The following is a 27,682-nucleotide window of genomic DNA, read 5'->3' as shown; positions in this document are numbered from 1 at the left end:
AACCATAAAATAAATGTCATCTATTTCTTAGAAACATCTAACTTTTTGCCATGAATTGACATGGTCTGTAAAAGCCCTCATTTAAGATTTATGGTAGATATCAATTAACCTTGTTTTTGAATGCAGCAAGGTCAGGGGCAATATTATTCATGGCTGTTGCTTTAACTGGGTTAGTCACAGCTACTGTTGGAGTAACAGTACCTGACATTCAGCCAGAGTTCTCGGCACTTTGTTCCAAAGAGTCTCATTTCTGGGCCACACTGCTTACACAAATCATGTATTACACCTTTTAGTTTTTCAGTTTGAGCCATAATAAAGTCCAGTTTGAGGTGAATAATGACTAACTCTGTTCAAACTCAGTTTCCCATTGCAGACCAATTTGTAAATGACATATTTATCTATCCAGTGGGCTGAACAAAAGCTTGTGAAAATAGTGAAATCGCTAAGCACCTAAATGAGCAAATAATCATTTCTTTTGGGATTCCTATTTTAGGAGGAAATTATTGTGACAAAACTTATGTAATTGTAAATCAGCCCGTAGAGGGAGAAGAAACACAGAAATGGGACATTGAAATATTGTGAGAGAATCTACAGCACCCATAGGAAGAGCAAAGGAAGCTACTGTCCTCCAGTCCTGGATTACTGAGCAGAATGAACTTCTTCCCCAAGCTCTAAGACTATTGCTGTTAACACTGGAAAAGCTCAAAATATTCTTGCCAGTTATTCCGTGTTCCTATGAAGACAATGTTATGATTTCTGGGAAAGGTTCTATTCCTGATTGATCTCCAGTTTGGTGGGCAAGTTTGCTGAAGTCTGTATTTTCTATCTACCACACGAATCCTATTCCTGATAGCCCATTACAGGACACTGGTCACCCCGTATTAGTTATTAATATCCTACTAGATGCTTGTATGTGTGTAAAGCACAGGGGAAAAATTCCCATAGGTCAAGTCAAACTTTTGCAAAAAGATGAGTAATTTTTAGCAATACCTGAAAAACGTATTTAATTAACCTTAATAAGCTGCTATTTAGATAAACCTTAAAGTTTCTGTACTGAGGCTTTTCTAACTAACTGAAGCACCCCATAAGTCTTTATACTTGTAACTGACTCAAGAGAGGGACCTCAGCTTTGTTAGGAAAAAAGCACAAGTAACCTATGGCCAATCTTGCACTCACATCCCTTTAGGCGAAAAGACTGGTTACCTACCCTGGTGCTGAGACCTCACCCTAAATTTTGCCTGATCTGTCCTCAAGGAGAAGTGTTTATAAAGACTATGTCACTTAAAGAAAAAATTGCCTAATCTTATACTGTCTGCCTGAAGCAAAGGGAAATCTCAAATCTTCAAATTAAAATGAAGTAGTATTTGAGCCCTGACCTTACCATCTTACTTTGCAAATAAAGATGGAGTTGATTTCTCTACCAAATGATAGAAAACTCAGTTTTTCACTCGCATTCATTTAAGCAAAATCAGGTAGGACATCATCTTTGACTTAGTTTCCAGTAATCTTTACCATCTTTAACTGCACAATTGACAAGCATTTTCCTTTCTGAGTTGGATTTAAACTTACATCAAGACAACTGTTCCTTTCATCCCCAACTTTTGTCGGAGAGCAAGAAAATGCTCTTTTTATATAGAAATGTTAAATTCTCCAGTGATATTTTAAAAAATAGCAACCTATATGCACTTTAGAATGTAAAATGACAGTGAATAGTTTAAACTCAAAGACCTACTATTTTGAGTATTTTTTATAGACTTGGTCTTTCCATGTAAATATTTGGGTTTTTTTCCCTCCAATCTCAGGTTCTTCTCTTGTCATATTTTAAGCAGCATCTGTAAAACTCCCTGCTGTCCATAGATGTTGAATGTTCCTCATTGGAGTGGCAGTATTATTTAATGAAACTTATGTTACAGGGATAACTTTATTTTAATGGGGGTGGAGTCTATGTATACACAAAGATATGTATATTTTCACTGTAAAAAACCAAGTTAAAAATTTTTCTTCTTCATGTTAACTGTTTATAAAATTTTTCTAGAGCCAAGGAAGCTCTCTAAAGAACTTGTTTCTTCCAAAGAACAAAGATAAAGCCAGGTTAACAACATTTAATTCTAAATGATTTATTGGAGTTTGTGCCTTTTCTACCACACTGAACTAAATAAACTTGTTAAAAGTATGGGGTGGTCACTTTTTGGGATACTTAGTGGTATGCCGTTCTTTCTTCCTGTTAGTACATATGGGCCCTATAACAGGTGAGTCTCATGTTAGTGGATACACAGGTAAGGAACTTTGAATTTTCCTTGGCTTATGTGTGTAGCTGTTCCTCCTACCCAGTCTGTTGACTCAAAACAAGAGGGGCTACCGAACACTTAAATCTTCACTTTTCTCTTAACATGTGCACATAAAATAGTAGATATTTGATTCTGCAAAGGCACTAGATTACTTGAATTAAACATTCTGTCCAGAGGGATAATACCAGGCTTTCCTTTTCCTCGTCTGTAGTAAGTTTCAGGTCCTTCACAGAAATAGCTGAACTGTTCCAAATTTGCTGCAGTGCATCCATATGTGAGAAAGGAAAGCGAAGTCCATGAGACTGAAAAAAGAATAAATTTAGTCAAAAATATACTACTTAATGTCATTGAAGTGGCATTTCATATAAACTTCCACAATCCAATCCATCATTATTTTTGATACCCTTCACAAGTATGAAGCTATTTCCATAAACTATAATTAGATAACTTATAAAACTTGCCAACTCCCATATGAAAGCTAAGAATCCATGAAAGGCATTCTAATTTATGTAATAAGTGATATCAGTTATTTGAAATGCTTCAGACTTACTATATTACACCTTGCCTATAAGGCTACAGGTCCCAGCTAGTATGTGTTAAAACTGGTGTATGTGTGTCACAGAATTATCTGACTTAATCATCCTCGTGCAAGGGCTCTGTCAATCATGTGAAATGTTAAGTCCATACTGCAGCCATAAACAGCACATCTACCTGTAAATCAAAAGTAATCGATTCTTCTCAGCTACCACCCAAATCACAGAAACAAACCTCTGTTTCCTCCTCGTTTCCCATCATATGTCTCTCTCTCCTGTTCTTTAAGGAATGATAGATGTAAACCATCTTTTCTTGCATTTCATCCTTTAAAAAAAAAAGTCATCAACAAAATATTGAGGTCAACAGTACGAGGATTTTCCTATAGGCCAACACCAACAGAAATCTTAAAGCCTTGGTCCTCAGGTAAAATACGAATAAAGAATCTTTTTGGCAAAAAAGTTTTGGGGTTTGTGTGTACATACACACTATGTTCATTAGCATCAATTAATGGGCACTCTAAGTCATTTTTTAAAAGCTAAAACAGCTAGAGTGCTACCTGGTAAAGCATCTTCAAGAACTTGATTTATAATGAAAAAGTAACCATTTATATATCAACAAATCAATGAAACCCTGAGTTTCTTCTTTTAATCTTACCTGCACTGTCTTTTCTGCATCACAAATTTTGACTTTCCTAGGTATAAACTGACAAATTATGAACACCATGGAATGATTAACTAGAGAAATACCAGCTGTGTGATCCGTAAAAAACTATTTCAATTATAGTAGCCTCCCAAATGGTCTCTTCTTCCCTTCACTCCTCACCCTACACAGTACAGTTTATCATCTCTTCCAGAATCTTTAGTCATTCCTTGTCACCTCTCAGATAAGGGCCAAAAACCCTGGCTTGACACAGAGGGTCAAACTGACTGGTTATCAGAATAACTAGGATATTTGTTTTTTATAAGGATGTGGGAATGTGTATTTTTAAGGTTTTATATATATAATACATCAGTCCTCTCCTGGTCTGGCCCTGATGGCTGGCACAAGCTGGTTATGGAGACATGTAAGTGCCCCTCTAATCCCTTTCAATCATCTATGGAGTATCTGCCAAAAGAGTTGATTAGGAGAAACAAGGTGAAACCACAGGGTATGGGATAGTTCCCAAGGTCCTCAGGATTGTATAGGCAGCTTTATAAAAACATAGGTACAGAGGCTCCAATGCAGACCTGATGAAGCCAGGAATTTATAATTTTAAAAAGCTTTCCAGTTGATTCCATAATCAGCCAGTTCTTGGAATAGCTGGGCTAGATGGCAAGGTGGCAGAATATAGATTTTGTTCTCCATGATCTACAGGATAAAGCTGAAGGAGAAGAACCATCAACAAAACCACATATAAAGATCTCTCACACAGTGTAGAAAACTGGAGAGGGATTGAGGTAGGGAGACTCATGAACAGGGTGTGCAGTTGCCCCAGCAATAGCAAAGACTAGACATTAATACCTACATACGGAAAATGAAGGAGGGTTCTGTGGGGACGAGGGCAGGCCCACAAATGCCTAATAGGCAGGAAAATTTGGAACCGGAACAGTGAAATTTAGGCATTATATGACCTGAAAAGATGATATTAAACTGTGAACACAGATGGATTCACAAAGGAGAAGGGCAGGGCCCAGTGGTTAGTCTGATAACCTGAGGCCTGTGATAAAATCCCAAGAAGAGAGGCAATCTCCCCTCTGGATACTCACAGTTCGATCCTGATCCAGCCCTACTGTGAGGACGATGTGATCTTTAAACTGCAGTCTCACTATGCTGTCCAACCTTGGTAACTTTCCACCTAGAAAACCCCAAGGAAAGAAAGCCAGCATTCAGAAAAGGAAACCGTCAGATTCAAACTTGTTTGTAGGTGCAATTATTTAGAAAACACATTCATTAGCAATTTGCAGGTAAATCCAAACACGAGCACCCTCTCCCACTCAAGTATTAGTTTACGTTACAATATTAAAACTATAGTTTACATCCTTATGGAGCTCATTCTTATATTGAAGACAGACAATAAGATAAATAACAATGTAAGTTAAGTACATGAGATAAATATAAATAATACCATCAAAGCACAGTAGCTGTCACAATAGGTAGGGTCATGGTGCCTTCTGCATGAAACAAGCTTCTTGCTCTACACGTGGATGCTGGAAAGACTACCTGAGTTCACACTGCACCACCCCACCAATTACTACTTGTGTGACCCTGGCAAAATTTTCAGTCTATATCATTCAAACACAGTGTCCTATAAAAGCCATCTAATAAAGTTAACAGAAAAAAAAAATCTACTATTTTCTAAACTGGGTTTAACTTAGTGAAGAAACAGCCACTAAAAACAGGCTAGCCTTACTGGGTCATCTGGGTGGGGAGAGTCTTGAGGGATCATAACTTTATTGAATATAATGGTGAAGACAAGAAAAACATTAGACAAAATATCCTGGCTATAAGCTAGTACTCAGCAAACTGTTCTGCTAAAGATTAAAATGTGCTGATAAAACATTTGCTATTTTGAATAGATTCAATCAAAAACAAATTCTAAACCCTCCAAAGACTAGAATAAAAATGTATATAGAAGCAATGTTAGAAGGGACATTATAGTTTATCTATTTCAGTGGCTCTCAGCTAGTGATGAATAAGACTTAGTAAAAATACTCTTCTCACTCAACCCCACGGAGAAAAACAGCCTGAGAGCTGGCCTGGCAGTCATAGGTAAGTCTTGGTGTTCTCCTATTGAACACAGACAATTTCACAGAACACTAACGTCAGACAAGACCATGATGTTTCAAGACAAAACCAACACCACTCCATCTTCATGTCCAAACTCAAGCAAAAATAAGAACACTGTCCAAACCACAACAATGACCAAACTTCTCCTATGAGGGCTAATATGAGTGACTACTGCTGCTTTACCAATGATAACTTTAGCTTCATACATCCCTCCTGTCTACTAGACAAGATTTAGAAGAGACCCAATCATAGAATCCCTCCTATTTCCTGACGGCTTCAATCCAGAGCAATGCTCTGCTTCCTTGCACCCTCTCTAAAATTACCTAACTCCAGACCAAATCCTATATATCTTTTCTAGCACACTTTTACTGTGATTTACCACAGCTTCCAACAGTGTGCAGTCTTCCCCATTGCAGCAAGTCAATAAATACAACTTTGTCTGAGTTCAGGAACATGTTCCCAGTGGTCTTTGCCACAGGATAATGACATACATACATACAGAAGTGTGTTACGTCATTTGCAGCCTAAATCTATCATAAATTAGTCTCCTGTGACCTGGGGAAGGTCAGTGACAACCTTGAGCATTCTTGCATTTCACCTGCTGATGGCCACATTTCACCCATCCCTGCGTTAATTCCAACAAGATTATTTCAATGTTCAAGTCCAACAATACACACAAAGGATAGCTCTTAGTCCATGTTCTTATTAAAATGCTTCATACTTTCTATCTCCTCAAAGAGGAGCCTACCCAGGAAAGCTCAAATATCCCACATTAGTTTCTAACCACCTGGAAGAAAGAAGCAAGCTCCACCTGGTGTAGATAGCTCTGCTCCATCTCCCACATAGTATGGGGGGAGTCTGTGTGTAACAAAATCCTTCTTCATATCTGATGAAAGCAGTTCTTTGGTGCCCTCTAGCCGGTCTGCAAGCGTCCTCAGAAAGCCACTCAATCTTCTTGTTGCAACAGTTGTAGTTTCTTCCTGCTAGAAACACAGAAGTGAGTCCTTGTCCAGACCCCAGCAAAACTCTTACTGCCCAGGTCAGTCCCGACAGTAGTATGCGTAACCACCAACCAACGTAAATCCATGTCATTCCAGGGAGGGAGGTGAGTGGGGAAGGGACAACCTGCGCCCTTAGGAACAATATCCCATTACTTTCTTGTAACATTGTTCATCTTGTGGTGGCTATTATTTGCACAAAAAAAAAAAAAAAAAAAAAAAAAGGATTTTGCTTGGTGAGAGGGATCATCCTTGGAAATACAGTACAGCCTGGGCTATGCCTGTTGGAAAGGAAGTCACTGTCCTAAGGTGACTGCTCCAGACTGTGAAAGCAACCTTTGCTCCACTCAGCACTAATTCACTCAGCTTCTCAAAACTAACCAAATAGTGCTCCTGTTTCAAAATGTGAACAGGACAAAACCAGGGATCTCCAGTGGGTCTTTCCTTACTAGTAAGTTGTTATGTGCTGAATCTACAGGTCTCCTGGCCACATTATTTATTCAACCATTATTCAGCCAACATTCCCATAATGCCTGCTACTGCACCTGTGAAATACAGACAGCCATGTGCATAACACCTGCAGTTCTTTGGATGCCACATAACAAGCAGCACTCCATTCATTCTGCAAATCCCACAGCTCAGCAGGACAACACAGGAGACAAGCATGACTCATCTGGGAAGAAGGGTCCTAGGATCCGTAGGAGGTGGGGCTTCAGCTGGCCGGGGCTGCAGCTACCACCATCATTCCCACCTGCCTTCACTCCTTACCAGGAGCAGCTGCCGGGGTATGCCAGCCCGGAACTCCACGTCTTCCTTTGCAGTATCAAACACAAGCCCCGAAATGGTGTCCAAAAGGAAATCTCCCCACGAGCTACAACATGGATCATAAAAAACCACAAAAACAGTGAATGCATACAAAATATATATATAATGCTAATTACTAATAAAGCCGAAAGCTGCAAATTGGGTTCCAACTTCCCTGCCCAGGCATTTGGACTTCAATTAATTTCACGTTACTCTGCATAAACACTTAAGACCTTTGTCAACCACAATGCTTCCATCCCTCGCCATTTGTAGACACTCAGCGATTTAAAGGTGGGAAACTAGGCTTCATTCATGATTTCTTTTAGAGATACCAGAAAACTAATCATACTGTCATAAAATAGATAGTTCAAGGGACCAAGTTTTTTTACACAAATGTCTATTGTGAGAGCTTCAGAGGAAATTTTAACTCTCATTATAGGACCTAGACAAAAATTTTACGTGCAAAAAATCCAAAAGCAATACATTGAGGGTAACAGCAAGATCTCTGGACTGTGTAATTATTTGAACAATTAAATGTTACATTTTTCTTGTCACTTATAAAAGAGGGAAGCTGTTACTCAGTAAAATATCCACCAACATCAATAATTTCAAAAAAACTGATTTCTAACAATGGTTTTACTGGGGCAGAAGGTAGAAGCCAGTTGCCAAAAGTAACATGCAGGGATAATAATCACCTTTGATTTCACTAGGGTATTTAGAATTGGCTCATTCCTAACTGTGTGCCAGTGTAAGAAACACACTCTGTGGGGTTGCTCTCTTTAAACATTTCTTAGCGGTTTAAAAATTTCCTGTGTCACCAGCAGATTTTAAATTGCCAGCTACATGCAAAATGGAAATTCACGGTGTGACTTTTACTTCTCACTCAGTAAGCAAAATTAACACTTTTATGCTTCCCTCCTGGAAAAGTGACAGAGGAGGACAAAAGCCACATGAGAGACACTTTTCCGAAGACATCTACTTCTTGGCAGCTCACAGCTTTGTGACTTAATGTTACATCTGACTTTGCATCTTTTTTTGAACTTCAACCTGGAGGACACATGCAGATCTCTCAGCAAAAAATATGCACTTCCTTTGTAGGGTGATGGGTGGAAGTCATGCAGCAACAGCTCAGGGAGGAATTCAACAGCATTTTTAATAGCTCTATGCTTTTCTAAGAGTCAGAATAAATCTTGGAACTTTGCAAAATTTAGCAGTAACACCTCCTGAGGTGTTCACTGGTAAAACAGCTAAATCAACCTACTGCTGTTTCACACAGCAGGCCCCAAATGTACCAACAATGCCACCTTAAGAGATGTTAGGAAGAGGCCCCAAATCTTCACCCTAGCATAGGACCTGTAGGAGCAGCAGGCTCAAACCATAGGAACATCTCCGGGGAGCAATGATTTTCAAGTTACATTTTCCCCATTCTATCTCCAGCATCACTGACCAAGACACACGTCACAGTCCAGCCTATACACCTCAATCATGGTGCCTACCCACAGCCCCAGGCAGGCAACTTCTGTAACCTAGAAAGCTCTTCTTCAGCTACAGGTAACTGGAGAAGAGATGGGTGGGACCCAGGGGCAGCCCAGCAGATCTTCATTCTTGGGATTGAGAAATAGAGAGTCAGACTTAGCAGAAGCAAAAGCTAATAGGTTCAATGAGACAGAGGGAGGTCAGAGAAGTAATTGAAGTTGGCTTACTAGAAGCCAGCGTTATGAGTAAACAAGCTGAGGAAGGAAAAGGAGGGAGCAAAAACCAATTACCAGAAAACGAGTCAGTGGCAGTGAAAGAACCAAAAAAGACAGAGAATTAGGGAGAGGGAGTAGCTGAGAACATTAATGACTGGACACCAGAAGACACATGAATGTTCTCAGGGCCAAAAGAAGTGGCTGCCAAGGTGCAGAGCTGCTCTGGAGCCAAAATGAACTCCTGGTTCCAGCCTGTCTGTGGTCCAGCCCTTCTGTAGTTCCTATGACTCACTTCCACAGTTGCACCTGCTCCTCTTGAGCTGGCCTTGGTGACTCTCTGTTCCTCACTATGCAAGGAACCTAACTAGCCACAGTGATGAGGGTGTTTTTCAGAACAGAAGACTAATAAAAGCTATGGCCTTTTCCTTGTGGGCAACGGCAGCACTAACCTCAGGCTGGGCTCCAGCTAGTTCCCCCAGGAAGCCTCTTAAGCAAACAAAGGTGAATTTCACATTGAAAAGTCAGATGAGGAAGCACAGGTATGCTAACCCACTTGTTCTGCCATTTTTGTCTTTGAAGATAGACCGGGGCTCGCTTTTCCTTGGGTCTGGAATGTCCTCTCCTACTCTGATGTTCTGACTTGCCCCTACTTACTCATCCTTTAAGACTCCCTCAGCTTTGGTGTCAGGTCATTTTTGAAGCCTTCCCGGATGCTTAGCTAAAAGCATTTCAGCTTAGCTAAAAGCATTCCTCTGCTACAAGTGTCTCCTCTGCAAACTTAATGATAGAATTTACCACACTGTTTGGTAACTATTTACATGTCTATCTGCCCTCCTTCCAGCATTTCCAAAGCATAAGCTCTCTCAAAGCCCCTTCAGTACAAGGCTTGAACTACCAACAGCCAGCACAGTGTCTAGTGCATGCTTGCTAAATAAATGAACTAGTGCTTTTCAACTTGATTTTGACCAGCAAGGTTGCTACTATTTGGAAATAACACACAGCACTGCCACCCAGTTCCCATCATGTGATGAGATGCTCACTGAAACGGGACATGCAGCATGTGTGCTTTTAGTTCCCACTGTTCCAGACTGCCTTTCCTCCTTTAACTTTACAGACTGTAAAAACTGGAAACCTTAAAAGAGACCAAGAGGTTTCAATGGCTACAGTTTCTGTTATGGGTATTGAAAATGTTTTGGAAACAGATAGTGGTGATGGTTGCACAGCAGTGTGAATGTAATTCATGCCAACAAATTGTACACTTAAAAATGGTTTAAAATCGCATATTTGATGTTATACATATTTTATACAATAAAAAAAAATTTACAAAAAAGAGACTATGAGCCCAGCCTGCATCACTAACACATCAACATACCCACAGCTATAGTTTTTTTTCTTTCCAAACTACAGGACTTTTTATTTGAGCAACTCCCAGTGTCCTAAATATGAGGAGTCTTCAGAAAGTTCATGGGAGGATTTGTACTATTTAATTTTTCCATGAACTTTTTGAAGTACCTTCGTAGAGTCAGATTCATGACATTCCCAGAAGGAAGTCCAGATGGGACAGTCACACACATGGAACACCAAAGGAATATGGAAGTCCACAAGGGAGACAGAAACCCCAGGGTAGTGGCCAACTCTGTCAAGTCCTTCCTGAATGTGGCTGCCATGGCCACAACTCAGAGCTGCCCTGGGGTGCTGGGCTGGGAGGCAGAGCGTTTACTTGTTCTGGTAGGTGCTGATGGTCACGTGAGTAGAGTGGGCCAGCCCCGGAGGAGTGTCCGCTTGATGAATGGTTCCTCTGGGAAAGTACAACAAATCACCTGGCTAAAGGAAGAAAGAGAAAAGGGGGCCAGGAGTTAAAAAGAAGTATACCTTCTCATTCCTCTTTGAGGAAATAAACATAGGATTTGAGTTCAGTTCTCCATTCTAGAAATTATTACTTCCAGGGGTGCTCTGTATGCTGAGCTCAGGTGGTATCTAGCTTCTAGGCTGTATCCATGAGCCTGCTGCTGTGAACCACAACCCACAAGAAGCTTTGAGTGCCTGAAGTCACCATCTGTATTCTCAAGCTGAGACCAGATACACCTGAAACTACACTGCCTGCACTGAGGAATCCAGGAAGGTGACATCCCGTGCCTAGGAAGCCTGCTCACTCCCTCTCCACTTCTGCAGTGGGTAAGAAGAGGAGCACTGGAGTCATACAGATTGCTGCCACTCACTGGTTGGTGACCTGGGCAATTTACTTACCTGCCCAAAGCCTCAGTTTCTTTATCTGGAAAACGGAGGAAGTAGTCCCAAACCTCCATAGGATTATTTTGAATATTAAAGGAGATGCTGGTCCCAAGCTATTGGGGCAAAGATGGGCATGTGGTTTTAACATATTGTTTTACCTGCCAGTCCCTCCACCCCGTGATGACTTTTGAGCTTCTCTGCCAGTTCTATACCCTACCCATCTTGTGTTTCCTAGAGCCTATCCTAGCAAAGCACCTAGCACACAACATAGGCTCAATGAACGTTCGGAAGAATGGATGAAAAACTATATAACCGTTATTTCAACCTAAAAAACGGACGTAACTAAAGAGCAGTCATTTTCTTGGGCATTTGGGTCTCCTCCACCCTATCCCTTTTCTCTCCCAAGCCACTGGACAGAAATATTCTCCTCAAATTACCCCTGCCCTGAACTACCACCTGCCTAATCCCACCTAGACCAAAACACTGTTTAGTAATTGCTTAAGGCGAGGAGAGGGAATCCTGTGTGCCATTCATCTCTCCTCTGCAACTGCAGGAAGCCATCTAGCTCACTGCTTAAAAGCATGAGCCCTGGAGAAAGAGCTCAAGAAATATCAGCTTAAAAAATCTTTTTAAGATTTTCTTCAAAGCAAGAGACAATATACAATTATGCATATTGGTAAGAGCCATCTTGGTTGCTAATTTGCCCTGAATGACACCAAACTGACAGTACTTCAAGTAAATAAATGCTTTACTGGTAACTGTAAATATCATTTACTGTCTCTGTGCCAGCCCCTGAGTGAGGCCCTCACATACCTATATTTCGTTCATTCTACAAACATTTGATCAACGCCCCCCATCCCCTGCTGGAAAGGCAAGGAAACAGATCCTCCCCTAGAGATTCCTAGAGGAATGCAGTCCTGCCAACACCAGTGAGACCCTTTTTGGCCTTCTGATCTCCAGATAATTTTGTGTAGTCTACTGAGGTTGTGGTAATTTGATAAGCAGCAACAGGAAAACTAAACAGACATACAGATACCTCTTCTAAGTAATTTTATTGTAAAAGAAGCATCAAAATAGTATTTTTCAATCCTTACAGCCTGCAAGGTAAACATTAAGATCTCCATTTTAATAGTGAGGAAACTGAGACTTAGATAAATAACTTGCCCAAGGATGTGCAGCTAGTGACAGAAGCTGAATTCAAGCCCAGGCCTTGTGAGCCCAAGCCACAGAGCGGTGTTTCCATCACAGGGTGGTCTTCACCCTGAGTTCCCAAGTTTTGCAGATGCGCTACTGCACAGGCTGCCACTGGGAGGGGGGAAGAAGGGTGACAAGGGCTCCAGACCTCTCATCATTGTCCCCATAACCACCACCCAACCACAGTACCTCCCTCAGCTTTTCTATTTCACATATTGGGCATTTACACAAGACTTCACTGGAAGAGGTCCACTGGTTAAAACCTTGCATGCATACACATGTACACACTTGAAAAACAATATACTGCACAATGCTATCCTTCTCCTTCTAGGAGACTCAGGGCTTCTCCTAATGAACTGTGTGTTAAATGGGCATCTGCCCCACCTCCTCCAAGTCCTGCAGCAACAATGCAAAGAATCCACACCCTCTTCACTTGAGGCCACTAGGAAGGAAGCCTGACCTTCTTGAGCAGGGAAAGTAGCCAAGTTGTCAGCCTGAACAACTCATCCCTGGCCTCGGAGACCACAGATGGCTTAGCCTTTACCTTAAAAATAATCAGCCAAGAGTCTACATAAACATGCTCCACTAAGAGAAGGGGATGGCAAACTCCTTCTGGGAATGCCCAAATATAAAGATAGTAAATATTTTTGGTTATGCACTAAGTGGTCTCTGTGGCAACAGTCAACTCTGCTGGTGCTAAGTGAACACAGCTACAGACGATACATTAAGGAATGGGTGTGGATATGTTCCAATAAACTTTATTTATAACAGGCAGCAGGCCAGAGTTTTGACCCATGAGCCATAGTTTGATGACTGCTGTTTAAGTCCCTTATAATATAGGCACCCATCCTTAAACAGGAGATTGTTTCTCAGTTATTGGCAGGCAGGCAAAGATTTTAAAATCAAGACAGACATACAGGGCATTGAGTAAGAATTAGACACTAATTATAACTTTAAAATGCAAGAAATACAAAAACAATAACTATATAAAAATATATCAGGTTGGGAGAATCTTCAGAATAGTTTGAATTAACTATTATTTTATTACCACTGAAGGAAATTAAATGAATGTTTTTTTTATGAAAGAGCATAAAGTTTAATTATACAGCTATTCCTATCCCTTTATGATTTTTTCTCAAAAACCTCTCTTGCCGGGGACTGACTATGTTCCCATCCAGGCTAACAGCTCAAAGACAGATTTTTCTCAGCAGTAATATGCCAAGGAACCAGCTCATGATCAAGCCACCTGGCTCACTGGAGGAGGAATCCTCTAGAGCTTTCATAATTACTATTCTTCTGGCGACCATATGCAGGAGGAAGGAAGGGAGGTACAGAGACAGTCTGCTGCATAATCAGGAGGAAAACGGGTCATACTGGAATTTTAGCAACAAAAAAACTTATGGATCCCTGGCTGTGCTCTGTCCAAGCAACTTACAGCCCCATGCTGACTGCTGTTTTCAATGTGGAAAAGGCTGCCCAAGGCTAAACCTTCCACTCTTACTCAAGAGAAGTCAGTGGTTCACTGAATTCAACTTATTCTTGTTGAATTTGGATCATACATGGAGACGGTTATTTGGAAAATGAACTCAATATTTCCTTAGCTCAATTCTCCAAGTACAGGCCACCAAGACTCCTTCAGAAGCTACATGTGCCAGCTGACTGCAATGAGGGCCAGCCTGCTCGGAGATCCATGGATACCTTCCCCTGGGGACCGTAACACAAACTCTACACCTCGAACTGCAACTTGTCCCAGCAACAGAGAAAACTGCTCAGAAAATGTACCCACAATGGTCAACCCGTACCTTCAATGTGAACTCATGTGTTGGCCTGCCGATCCTGTCCTCAGCCTCCACGCTGTACTCCCGTGCCAGGGGCACGGTGGGGTGGTAGAGGCGCCAGTGTTTCTCTCCCTCCAGCTGAAGGATGAAAACCTATAGAGAACCACAAAACCAGGGAGTGTCAGAAAGCTTCCTAACAACTGATGTGGCAAAGTCCTTGTATAATGCTAGCCCTCCAAAGGCTTAGATTAATTATAAGTTTTGGATAAAAAGCAAAAATGAAAGATTAGAGATGCATGTCTCTCTACACTTAAATAATAAGTTTCCACTACTGGTGTTCATTTTTAAAAACAGGTTATTATGAATCCTGATACTGGACAGGTATTCATTCTTTTCACTTTCTTAGAGCCTTGTTGAGTTCTTTATATCCCACCATCTCATTCCTTTAAATCTTCTATCAAACAGCTAAAAGCTCATAATCTCTGACAGAAAAGCCATGCTTCAGATATTACTGAATATCTAAAATCCTGACTATTGAAAGGGCTTTGACAAATATGAAAACTTCAAATTTTTTATTCTTTATTCAGCCAAAAATATTTTAATGCTCTACTAAAATATTTTTTAAAACACTTCTGAAAAATGTATCAATATCAAATTGCTCTCAAAAGAGAAAAAAGGGACTTTTTCATAGTAGCTCTGTGTTCACACCTTGTATTAGCACAAAAATAAAACTATGAAATACCTAAGCCAAAGACTTAACTTTTTTTGGAAGCCACATGAGAATGAAATCAACACTTGTCAGGGTGCCAGTGCTTAAGTGAAACCATGACCTTCATTCAAGCTGCCCCAAGATTTTCACAAATGGAAAATATATATATATTTTTGGCAGCTACTGAAAAAGAACAAAATGAAAGCAGATGTAAGAATTATTTGTGACCTCACCTTATTAAAAACCATACTTCGCAAAATTAAAGAAAAAGCCACTCATATTTTCCTGTAGATAAATTCAATAAATACCTGCTTCAAAGGAATGTGTGGCTCTTCATATTAGTGAGGTTGGAAACAACCTCTCCCTTTGAGAAGGAGCAGGAAACCAGTTTGGTGGAATTTATTTTGGCCCACAATTTAGATGAGATCAAGATCTCTGGAAAATGCAAAGAAGAGAGGACATAGACCTGGTCTAAGAACTTTAGAAAATGTAAACTAACCCTGACAATTAGCAACTCATTCTTCCCCTTGCTGGGCAATTTTCTTCCTCTCTTACCTCGACATCATCGTAATGGGGTGGCAGGCCCTGAGATCCTGCTGGGGTTATGTATACATTTGAGCCAACCAAGGAGCCAAAATAACATTCCAGCTTCTCCTGGATCCTCCAAAGCTCGTCCTTTAAAAAAAAGAAAGGGGTAGGAGAACAGTAAAAAATATGTTAGAAATGAGAGGAAGAACATGTTCTTGTTCACTTAGGAAGTCTTTTCTGTACCACTATTATATGCCAAGTACTGGGAATTAAGCAGTGAAAGAGCTAACACTCTGCCCTCTAGAATCTTCCCTTTTAGCACAGAAACACTATAGAAAAGATATGAGCAGACACATGAGAGATTGGTAAGGCAGGCACTTGGGAATCATGAAGGATTTTAAGCAGGAGAAAGACATGATCCAATTTACATTTTTAAAAGTTCACTCTTGCCACTGTGTGGAGAACAGGTTGTAGAAAATCAAGAGCACAAGTAAGAGAAACTAGTCTGGAAGTTACTGAGGCAGCAGACCAGGCAAGAAATGACCAGGGTGGTGGAAGGATGGAGAGAAATAGAAAAATAGAGATGTACTCTGGAAGTAGCATTGATAGGACTCACTGATGGACTAAATATACAGGGGTACGGAAATGAGACGAGTAAAAAAAAAAAAAAATACTCATAGGTTTTTGATTTGGGCAATTAGCTTCCATTTACTGATATGGGAAAGACTTGCCAAAAAAATTTTCAAGAGGAAAAAAAAAGAGTTCTATATCAGAAATGTGAAGTTTGAGATGCTTAGACCCCCATGTGAAGAGGATTATAAGTACACCTGAAGTTCAGGGCTGAAGATTTACATTTGGGAAATGCCTTCACAAAATGGATATTTAAAGCAACAGGAGCAGAAAAGATAACCTAGGAAGAGGGTATAGACAGAGAAGGAAGAACAAGGCCTAGGAATTTTCCCTCTCCTCAGTCACTAATCAACTCTTCAGGGTGTAAGTCAGACTGGGCGGGCCTAGAGACAAGGAGCCATATATTCCTACAAGAAAGAAAGAAATCTGATTTTCCCAAGGCAGATGAGAAAAAGGGAGGTAGTATCAGGCCATGCAGAGATTAGTACTTCCTATGTGCCAGGCACCGTTTCTAATTGCTTTATACGTATTAATCCTGTATCCCTCACAGCAACCTGGTCTCGTAAGGTGGGTACTATCATTATCTTCAGTTTACAGATGAGGAAACTGAGGCATGAGAACACACAACCAGTAAATGATGGGGCTGGAATTCAAATCCAGGCAGTCTGGCTCCAGAGTCCATACCTTTAAGATAATTTAAGAAAAGACAAATCACAAAGGACATTAAAGAGTCCAAAGTTTTAAGCATATGAATGAACAGTGCCTGGCATATAGAAGACATTACAACATATTAAAATATTTGCTGAGTAAACCATAACCACAGCTTGGAAGTTAATTCTACCACTGGACTGAAAAAGGATCCATAGTATTAAAAATGTCAAGTATGAAAGAAATGGGTCAGTATGAAAATGCTTTGGGAGACATTTTTATATAAACCACTGGGTTTCTCTTTTTATAGATCTCAGAGGAAGAATAATTTAATGGCATCTGAATAGCTCCAAAGAGTCAACAGAGGTCCCAAGGAACCCAATATATTTCAGGGAGAGGACAGCAGGACCTGGCTCTGTAATTACATTTATACGGTAACTGGAACTATTAGAAAACCAGGGCTTCTCTCTCTCTCTGATGACCTAAGAGGTCTTTCAGGACTGTATAGGTGACTTTATAGTTCCTAACTCAAGCACCAAGGGGTATAACTCATGAATATATGTCTCTTTTCCTCTCAAAGGTAGCGAAATGCTATCAATTTCTACAATTTTTCCATTTCACCTGGGCCTTTAGCTTCTGAATCTGACAACTGTAGCCTACTAAAAAGAGATTTGTAGTCAAACCACCTCAGTCCAAGTTATAACTACAAGCAAGGTGACTTTGGTTACTTTATTTGTAAGATGAAGATACTACCACTCCCACCTAAGACTGTGGGGAGGAGCATAAAACAACTTGTCTGAAATCCTATTTAAATTGCAAAGCAGTATACAAGTGTTACTGTTTCATCAACATTGACTCAAACACAAACAAGGCTCCCGAAATCTATGTTCTCCTTTACCACATGACTCCCAACTATGTCTGGAGATGCTGAGGAGAACACAGAACAGTGAAAGAGAGAAAGGGAAGTCTCTCTCCTGGCCAGGTACAACCTCCTGTCTCCACTGACCTACCCCACAGAATCAAAACTGAATAGCATGGCTGAGACCAGAAACCCATATGTATGCCTAAAGACAGGCAAACAAACTCACAAAAGCCCTACTACATTTCAATTAACATCTTTCAAAGTATGGAAGGAAAATGCCTTAAATTTGTAGTTAGAAATGCTTACCAGCTCAAAATAGCTATAAAAACGTCACATCTGTGAACTGCAGTTTTTTCACATATAAAATGTAGACCACAATGGCTGCCCTACCTATTTCACATGTCTGTTGGAAGGTTCAAAAGTTAATATCATGTGAAAGTATTTGGTGAACTCTAATGTGCTATTTAAAATGCAAATAATTGTGATAACTCCCCTCACCCAGACTTTTCATATATGGATTACCCAAAGCAGGTGGGGAGCACCTTCTTATGACTCTGGTTATCTCCTTACTCATTTCCAGACTAACAAGCCAAATAAGCTGTGCATAGTCTGAGACCCAATAAACAAAGTGCTAACTGTCCATTCTAACAGTCTCTCAACCTGGCCAATCATGAACTGCCTCCAGACTTTTCCTATTCTGATGTTAACATGCGCATTCCTAAAAAATACACAACACCGACTCTCCTTGTACATAGTTCTTTGAACCCAGCTTCTAGTGTAAGAGTGTGAGCTCCTACAGCTTATAGGTCTCTTGAGTACTGGTGGTGGAAAGAAAAAAAAAAAAAAAGGGTGCATCCTAGTCTATCCTGGGCACTGCATTTGGGCTGAGAAGGCTCATCCTGCCTGCTTTAATAAACCCAGCCAAAGCAAAGAGTGGAGTCAACAGGGCAAAGGAAATAGGTTCCTGGCCAGTGGGAATCCCAGAGGAACGTGCCTGGCTTAAGAAGACAAACAGAAAAGAACCCTGGGGAGATGATTCTAAAGTACAGAAATGACAGCCACAGAGGACATCACACATATGCCAAATAATAACTTCCTGCTGGTCTGTGACCAAATTACATGTGACCAACCTCACTGAATTCATTTACATTCATAGTTCTTAGGCTTCTAAAAACCACTCTTCAAAGTGCCACTTCTAGCCAGGTAGAGTCAAGGACTAGCTCAGAGAGAAGCACTTTATCCACTGTGTCCGTATTTTCTGAATTCAAATCATGACTTGATCTGGCAAGTTTATAAATTCTTTTTGGTGCTGGGGCCAAAAAGCTGGCATTTCAGGTACATTTCAACTTCTTATGATTGCTGAATGGAATAACTTGGGATCAGGACTTGTCCTGAAAAATCTAAAAGTGCTTATATGTCATCCAGAGTATGAATAGGAAAGGGAAGGGCACTCACCACATGAGGCCTATGGGATCTAACAAGCCAACTCCTGAGTTACATCATGGGAAACATTATTGGTAACTGATGACAGAGCCCCAGAAGCCACTGATGCAGCCAGAATCCACTCCCCTCAATATGGAACCGCACAAACCCCTCATTTTCTCCTCCCACGCTGCCCTTTTGATTCAGCCATGGGTCACAGAAGGGAGTTTCTGAATAGAGATAAAACTTTATCTAAAACTCAGAACAGGCCCTCAGCTGATCTGGGCCATCTGTCACGTAAAGATCTCAAACCTCTAGGAAAGCAGATTAGCTCATCTTAAGTCTGCATTTTATAAATGCAGAAATTGAGAACAGAGGAGGCAAACTATTTTTCACATGTCAATCACTGATGCAGAATAAATTTTAAAAATTGGCCAGTTCCCTGGACTCACAAATCAAAGCTATCCTCTACCTACGACTGCCTCCCCAGCAGCAGTACCAGGATCCCACCCCTCAATGTCACCGTTTGGCTGTTAATAAGTGTGAAGCTTCTTTCTTAAACATGCATCTGGTATGTGATCTTGTCACGGCTCTGAAGCCTCTACTTAAGTAGACATAAGCAGTAAAGGGAAGCAACTTCAAGAAAAATTATTACCTTGATGCTATCATGCCTTAAATGATAGTGAAGGGACAAACCAAACAGAAAAGTCTACCAATAACCAAAACATAAACCAGCCCATAGAACTAGTTCCTGGAAGTGTAGTGCTACTTTAAAACCTTTATAAACTTGAAACATAATTTAGTTTATGTAGCTCAGCGATACCCAACAATATCCACGCAGAGTTGCTGCAGATTCTAACAGTTTACCCAAAAGATAACATAGAATTTCCTAAGTAAGAATGCATTTGAAGACCAAACAGGTGCTACCCCTTCTCAAACGGGCAAGAGGCTGATCATCATCATACCGCATTTTCACCTTTGAGCTGATCTGGCCAAATGGCAGCACCTCAGTATGTGGGAGGATTCTGCAACGGGAAAACCTGTTACCTTAAATCTCTGAGGTTGGTGAAATTGAATTGTTGCCCTTTTCTGATCAAAATCTTTTCTCAGCTGAAGAAAGTGTGCTTTGCCATCTTTATTTAAAACCTTCTTCTTCCCATTGACACAGCGGCAGACATTCACATCTCTTCCGTAGTACATACCCTGGCTGCACAGACTCTTCAGATCTGTTAGCCTGAAAAGGGACTGGTAATATGTGGCCAGTGCAGGATCATCTCTCTGAATGAGAAGGGGCTTCTGCTCCCAGAAATCCTTGAAAAAAGTCTCTATCTTGATGGGTGAGATTAAGCTTTCAAAGAGACCACCGGGGCTGTCAAAGTTTAAAGTGGAAGGCCCACCAACTGCTTCCACCTTTGCCTTCTTGTAGGGAAGAGGCCCATCTTTCTTCTCGTTCCCTGCAGGCTTTGCTTTCTTTGGCATCGTTCTGTCTTCAAGACAAAGCTGTGAGGAAATTCAGCCTGCCAAAAGAACAAAACACATGTGATTAGGTTTGCCGGAGTGCCAGTGTTGATGTTAGTGGATCATACACACACAACTTGCATGACCATTACGCCCTCATGAGAGTTCTTCGTAAGGCAATGCTACTTCCTCCAGGGTATGAGACAGCCTTAAGCCAATGCCATTTCTTCCAAGATATGAGTCGGCCTCAACCACCACTCAGATTACATATTCATCTAAAGGAAAACATAATTTTCTTGGACATAAGCACTAAGTGGTGGAATTCACTGTTTATTAGGAGAGATAATTATTCCAAACTAAACCATTCAACTGTCTCAGCAGTTCCTAGTCACAGGTTTTGTCTGTGGCCATTGACAAAGCAAAGTCAAAAATCTTGAATGTGGCTGCAATCAGACCAGGTCCCAACTCTAATTAGATGTTTTCTGAGTAACAAACACTTGACCGAAGAACAACCCACAGTTGCCCTCTCCCAGGTGCTCCTCACCAAGGCACCACCCTCAACTGCTGTTCAGGAGGAAACCACAGTGCCCTGGACCAGTGGTGTCACCTGGTGGCTGGAGCAAGAAGCTGCCTGATCCTGTCTCCTTCACCAACACCTGAACCTCCTCGCTTCCCAATCTGAGCTTATTCCTGAAAACTGCCACTTTATCAGAACCCCTCCCTCATTAAAAAAACTACTTAGGGGCCAAAAAGTGAAGGCTAGAAATATCTATAGACCAAATCTTCAAAAAGCTGTAAATCTTTTAACTGAAATGAGATATAATAAAGTAACATCATTAACCTAACATCCCTCTTCTCCAAATTTAAACACCTTAATCACAGATCACCTGGGCATCATGCCAAAATGCAGATTTTGACTCACTAGATCAGAGAGATTCTGTATTTCTACCAAGCTCCCAGGGGACACGGATGCTGATGGAACATGATACGCTTCTGAGGACCAAGAGGAGCAACACTCCCAGTGTTTCCAAGCTTCTCTCAGAACCACCCCAAACCACAACTACTGTCACACAATGTAAAGTCTCCCCAGCCTGGGTTCAAGAACTATAATTCAGATTCCATAGATTTCCTGAGAAGCAAAAATCTATTTTGACGTACTTATTTTTTTTGTTTTGTTTTTTTCTGAGAAGGGAGCTATCCCTGTCTCCCCCCACAAGGTTAAGAAACCACTGCTTATAAAAAACCTAATTTTCCCAAAGACCAGTGACTTATCTATTATAAATGTTATGGTTTCCTATTTCTGAATTGCAAGAATACTGTTTTCTGCTCTTTTGTCATTATAACTAAGCGGTATTTCAGCTACTCTGTAGACTAAGCAGAATTAGTGGTCTGGCCTGGGAAGTAAGCATCCTAGAATAATGTGTTACACATTACAACAACCAATTTATTTAAGAACCTTTAGAATGCAACTCAGTTGTAAACTGAACAAATTAGGAAGTAGAAAAGTCAAAATATAAAACTCTCTAATGATCTCATTTTAGCTTCTAAATTTCATACCCAGAAACAGCTCAGTTCTTTCTAAAGATCAAGTGCTTTTGGTAAGGAAACACAGGACCGTGGTGGGAAACTAATACAAATTGATAAACTTTAGTGTTTTAAGATATGAGACATATTTTCTGAAAATATTTCCTCTTCCTTTTAAGTCAAAAAGACTAACTTAAAGATCAATGAAAAAATCAAAGCTTCAGTGAGACAAAGCACTGCTAGTACTTGGAACTCTGAAGTAATACAGAAATACTAGGAGATATGAAAATAGATTCATAAGGAGCACTGCTTGTGCACAAGAGTTACGATAGCAGGCTTGACTGCTATAATTTGAAAGGCCAGCCTGTGGCTGACATCTGGGAACTTAGATTTTGCGGGGGTTCCCACCACCATTAACTGATAGGAGTGGCTTACTACCCTAAAATGTACAAACAATAAAGTTTATACTGAGCATCTGCTTTCCTTCTGGGATATGGAATTCTGGTACGTGACAGGCAGAAGCTGCCTATGTGACCAGCCCCCACAAAAACCCTGGGCCTCTAATGAACTTCCCGGGTTGGCAACATTTCACACAGTTGACACAACTAGCTGCTGGAGCAATTAAACATATCTAGTGCCACTTCACTGGGAGAAAACCCTCGGAACGTTGTGTCTGGTCTCTCCAGCATGATCAGCCCAGAGTCCTCCAAGCAAATTACTGAACCTAGATGGTGCTGTGGACTGGATGTCCCTCCAAACTCACTGAGGCTTGGTCCCCACTGTAACAGTGTTAAGAAGGTGGGAAATGTTATTATTGTAGTTGAAAGGTGGGACCTTTAAGAGGTGATTAGATTGTATGGTTTAATGGTGGTCACGGGTGTAGTTGTGAGGGCTTTAAAAGGAGTGAGGAGTTAGCTCTCTCTGCTTCCACCATTTGGCAACGTGGCATCCTGCTTTGCTGTGAAGAGTCATTACCCACCAATAAGGCTCTCTTCTGATATGTTCCCTGGACTTTGGACTTCCCAGCCTCCAAAACTATAAGCAATAAATACTGTTTCTTATAAATAACCCAGTTTCAGGTATTTTATTATAAGCAACAGAAATGGACTAATACAGATGGTCTTGGGGACCCCAATACATTGCTCACATTGAATTTTTAGAAACTAAATGTTAGATTAGCTTATTAGGTTTGTATCACTAAAGGTACTTGATGGAGTTTGCATGTGTTGTCCCCTCCAAAAGTCATGTGGAAATTTGATCGCCAATGTGGCAGTGTTGGAAACTGAATGAGTCGTGGGGGTGGATACCTCATGAATGGATTAATGCTCTCCCTGGGGGCGGGGGGATTAATGAGTGAGTTCTAGCTCGATTAGTTCCCGTGAGAGCTCATTGCTTACAAAGACCCTGGCACCTTCTCTCTCCTTCTTGCTTCCTCTCACCATGTGATCTGCTTGTACTCGCCGGCTGCCTGCCACTTTCCGCCATGAGTAGAAGCAGCCTGAGTCCTACGCCAGATGCAGCTGTCCCAGAATCGTAAGGCAAATAAACCTCTTTCCTTTATAAATTACCCAGTCTCAGGTGTTTCTGTTATAGCAACACAAAACAGACTATAAAGTAATTTTATATTCAGCCACACATCTTCTCTTATCCCTCACAAGTGGACGGTTTAAAATTTATGTAAGAGGTGTGAGCAGCAGGAAGATGCAAGTGAAAAGGCTTTTCTTTAAGCATAATGTACGAATGCAGCATAAGCACATTCACCAGGAAGTGTGGCTAAACAAAGTGCACAAAATACTTAAGCCAAAATAAAATCACTTAAAGAATGTTTCCCATCTACAATCACTAACAAAATAAATCCCAATACTGCATAGCAAATGCTTTTGTTAGAATATAAACTTCACGACTTACACTGCCAAAAGTTACATCATTTATTGTTTCTCTAATGTTCATGTTGAAATGATTTGAGGCTGAGTTAACTGAAATCTAGTTTAGAGGTGACTGGGCAAATACACTATTTCTCTCATTCTTACACTACTCTTATTGTAACGTAAGACAATCATTCCTTTTAACAGCTTGTGGAGGAGGGAGGGGAGAAGAGATGACATAACCTACCACATAAAAGATACAAAAATCCTAAGCTGCATCACAATTTCCGAAGACAGTAAAAAGTAAAAAAGCATGTTTTAGAATCCAAGAAACAGAATAGCGCAGCCAACATAAGCCTGCTTATAAACCTCGCAGACCACCCAAACAGAAGTTAATGTTTCTACAAAGCTACTAGAAAAAAAAGCAAGCTTTTGAAAAGCAATCAGTTTCAATTTGAGTTGACTATGAGCAATAAAATGGAAAAAGCTTAAGTCAAAAGAAAAGATATATGGTTCATACTTTGGTAACTGCCCCACAGATAAGCTCTACAGCCAACAAATATATAGAGTGTTTGTATTTTTAAGGTGTCCTAACCACTTTTTCTACAGTAATATTTAATGACAAGAAGCCATAACGCAGCTTCTTGAAGGAAGGAATTTATACATTGCCAGAGCATAGCAGAGTGTGGCACATAGGAGGTCCTCAAGACATGTTTACTAAATCTACTGTTTTTCACTTTTGCATCTTTTGTCTGTATACAATTTAAGAAAAAACAAACAAAAAAATCAACGGCCTTAAGAACAAGTTAGGGGGGAAACAGGTGGTTAGTGCAGTGTGGCTTATTCTTCGGATGGCAGCTGTCACTTGGGTATTCAACAGGTATTCTAAGAGCCGAAAGACATCGTAGACAGCAGTAGTTATTATCAACCAAGGGAGGGAGGTGTGAGTGTCTTTACTTCTCCTGAGCACTGTTTTACAGAAAGTCCACAATCACCAGCAAGGCTTAACATGAAAATTTCTGGGCCCCATATCAGTCCCACCAGAGTGCCACTTCTGGTGGCTGGAGCCCAGAAATCTGCATTAATATAGTTAAGTTCTCAAGGTGAATTTTAGATCCACTAACACAGAGGACCGTAGTCGAGCTCAGCACAATTAAACATGCACATCTGTCAGAAATTATATATACAGTTGGCCGTCCGTATCCATGGGTTCTACATCTCTGGATTCAATCAACTGTGGATCGAAAATATTCAGGGGAAAAAAGTAATAAAAATAATACAAATAAAAAACAATACAGAACAACTATTTACATAGCATATACACTGTATTATTATAACTAACCCAGAGATGATTTAAAGTATACAGAAGTATGTGCATAGGTTACATGCAAACGCTATGCCATTTCATGTCAACGACTTGAGCACCCGTGGAGTTTGGTATCACAAGGGGGGTCCTGCAACCAATCCTCCATGGATACAGAAGGATGACTAACGAGGTCGTATTGCCTAATGAGGTTGCCCATGCTGATTTAAAACATTTTTCGGCCCACAGAAATTTTATCAACCCAGAGAGAGAATTGGTTCTTCTGTTGACCTAAAGCTGTGACTGACAGTTATTTTTTTAGTTTTATTTGAGACAAAAAATGTGTGTACCTCCATAACGTACGGTGGTGACCACGACCTTACCAAGGATGCCCGGAAGGCAAAAACCATCCAAGGGATGGTGGTAGAATCTGAGTTAACTCCAGGCTACTTTAAAAAGGTGAACCAAGTGAAGTGAAACTCCTGGCGCCGAATTTACAGCTAATTGGTGGTGAGCTCAGATCCTCTGGCTCCCTATGCTTCCTGAAAACACAGTGAGCAACTGGGTCTTATTAACCTGTTGGACACCCCCGCTGCCGGACTGCCGTTGTCCAATCGAATTGATCAACGAATGAACTGGAAGCGCAGGCTGGAATTAAAGTCAGAAGCGGGCTGCCCTCTGCCCACACTCGACCTGCAGCTTTCCCAGCAGTGAAGCCGGTCTCGAGCCGCGCTCCCTCGGACGGCCCCGCCCAGCCGGGCCGAGGCGGCACCCTCTTCCCTGCCAAGCCGCCCAGCTCTCCATGCGCTCGTCCCAGGTCTCCAGACCACAGGCCGAGCACGTGTGCTTCTCTCCGTGTCCCAGACATTCGCGACCCTACCCCTAGATCCGGGCCGCGCCACACGTGCCCGGTCTCCGAGAACAAGTAGCGCGTCAGCGCCAGCAAGCCCGGCTGTACCGAGGCTCGCAGCCCGGGCCCGGAGGTCCCCCAGACCCGCGCCCGCGCCGGGAGCGGCTCCGCCAGATATCCGCGACCCCGGCCTGCGGAGGCGCCCCACACCTTATGGGATCGACCCACTCACCCGGCGCGGCCTGTTGCCGACTGAGCGGAGGCGGGTCGGCGCGGGCACGCTGGGGCGGCGCGGGCACGCTGCGGCGGTGCGGGCACGCCGGGGCGGGGCGCTCCTGCTCTGTGCCGCCCCCTGGAGGCCCGGCAAATGTGGTTTTGTTTTGTTTTTAGTTGGGGCGCTTGTACAACTCTGTTCCTTCTATGAATGGAGAAACTGAGGCCTGGAAAGTTTTTTTTGGAATTCCCCAAGTTTAAGGATCTGGTGGTCCGGGTTCTCCCATCGCTTTCTCCCGTCACGTTCTATGGGCTCTGTGACCAGGCTGTGCTGCTTTCTACTAAGTCAACTGTAGTTTATATCGTGCTGCTCCGGGAGAGAGAATTACTCCTGGTTTGAAAGAATACTGGGAATTCTTTGTGACTATGGCTCTAGAAACTGAACAAAAGCAATTATATTGGTAATTTCTCCTTTGGACTTATCTGGAACTTTTGGGTAGGAGGCATGAACGAGTGGGCAGGGGAATCAATGGCACTCTGTAGTTTGGCTTTTACCTTTCTTTGCTGTGTTGACAGCCGAAGAGGACCCAAAGGAAGTCATTTCATTCTGTCAAGGTGGTTGAGACCAGTGGTGGTTTCTGATGGTAGAGTGACATAAGCAAATGGGAAAAAAGTACACCCTTGTCTAATATCTGTCCAAAAGTAACAATAACAGCAAGCGTTGGATTGAGTTCTTACTGTCTGTAGGCACCATGCCAGGTGTTTCATGGACTCCTCACTTCATACTCATCACAACCTTGTAATTACCACCATTTTACAGTTGAGAAAACTGAGTCAAGAGAGGTTAAGTAATTTGCACAAAGTCACACAGCTAGGAAATTGCAGAAACAAAATTGTAGCCAAACCAGTCAGGCAACTTCGGGTCCTTGGCTGTGTTACTGCCACCTATGATAATCAGCAGGCTTCTGTAATATTCCAGTCAGAAAAATTCAGGGTTCACAACACATTCAGCCCTTTCAGAAAAGACTACAAAAACGAAAACAAAACTCTAATCTAGTTGACATGATATTGGTAAAGAACTACACTCTATTTTGACTTCAAAACATCTATACAAGATAAAATAGAACAATATTGATGTCACAGGGATTCAAAAAATAGTAAATTCTCACACATGTCCATCACCTGGAAAAGCAGTACTTTGTGTCTGTCATTAAAAAAATAGTGTCAATGTCAACATAAAAGACCATTTTTCAGCATGTAGAATACCTCTAGGATGTCTAACGGAACAAAAGTGCATACAGCAGTCTCCACTTATCCATGTCAGAAACGTTTCAAGACCCCCAATGGGTGCCTGAAACCTCAGATAGTACCAAGTCCTATATATA

At 41.4% G+C, this 27,682-nt stretch overlaps 2 protein-coding genes across 3 annotated transcripts in view; one reads left to right on the top strand and one right to left on the bottom strand.

Moving 5' to 3' along the window:
- The window catches only part of CRYBG3 (crystallin beta-gamma domain containing 3), a 105,254-nt gene extending 103,102 nt beyond the window's left edge, over positions 1-2,152 (top strand). The window contains exon 22 of the mRNA XM_063094384.1: positions 494-2,152. Coding sequence (XP_062950454.1) covers positions 494-582 — 89 coding nt within the window. The 3' untranslated portion in view covers positions 583-2,152. The remainder of the gene's footprint in view (positions 1-493) is intronic.
- Positions 2,093-26,353, bottom strand: RIOX2 (ribosomal oxygenase 2). 2 transcript variants are annotated; one of them, XM_063094391.1, is made up of 10 exons: positions 26,317-26,353; positions 20,132-20,601; positions 15,550-15,669; positions 14,310-14,438; positions 10,802-10,905; positions 7,355-7,457; positions 6,400-6,571; positions 4,568-4,656; positions 3,057-3,146; positions 2,093-2,590 (listed from the first exon to the last, which is right to left on the bottom strand). In XM_063094391.1, exons 2-10 carry the CDS (start codon positions 20,561-20,563, stop codon positions 2,432-2,434), a joined length of 1,398 nt encoding a protein of 465 aa, XP_062950461.1. In that variant the 5' UTR covers positions 20,564-20,601; positions 26,317-26,353; the 3' UTR covers positions 2,093-2,431. The 2 variants fall into 2 exon arrangements, with proteins under 2 accessions (XP_062950461.1, XP_062950468.1); XM_063094398.1 differs by having other exon boundaries at positions 6,400-6,568.
- Positions 26,354-27,682: the final 1,329 nt, after the last annotated feature.

The sequence above is a fragment of the Cynocephalus volans genome, chromosome 1, assembly GCF_027409185.1.
Source record: "Cynocephalus volans isolate mCynVol1 chromosome 1, mCynVol1.pri, whole genome shotgun sequence".
In the NCBI taxonomy this organism is placed as follows: Eukaryota; Metazoa; Chordata; class Mammalia; order Dermoptera; family Cynocephalidae; genus Cynocephalus; species Cynocephalus volans.
Note: the sequence above shows the minus strand (reverse complement) of the source record. Positions and strands in the feature narration are given on the sequence as shown.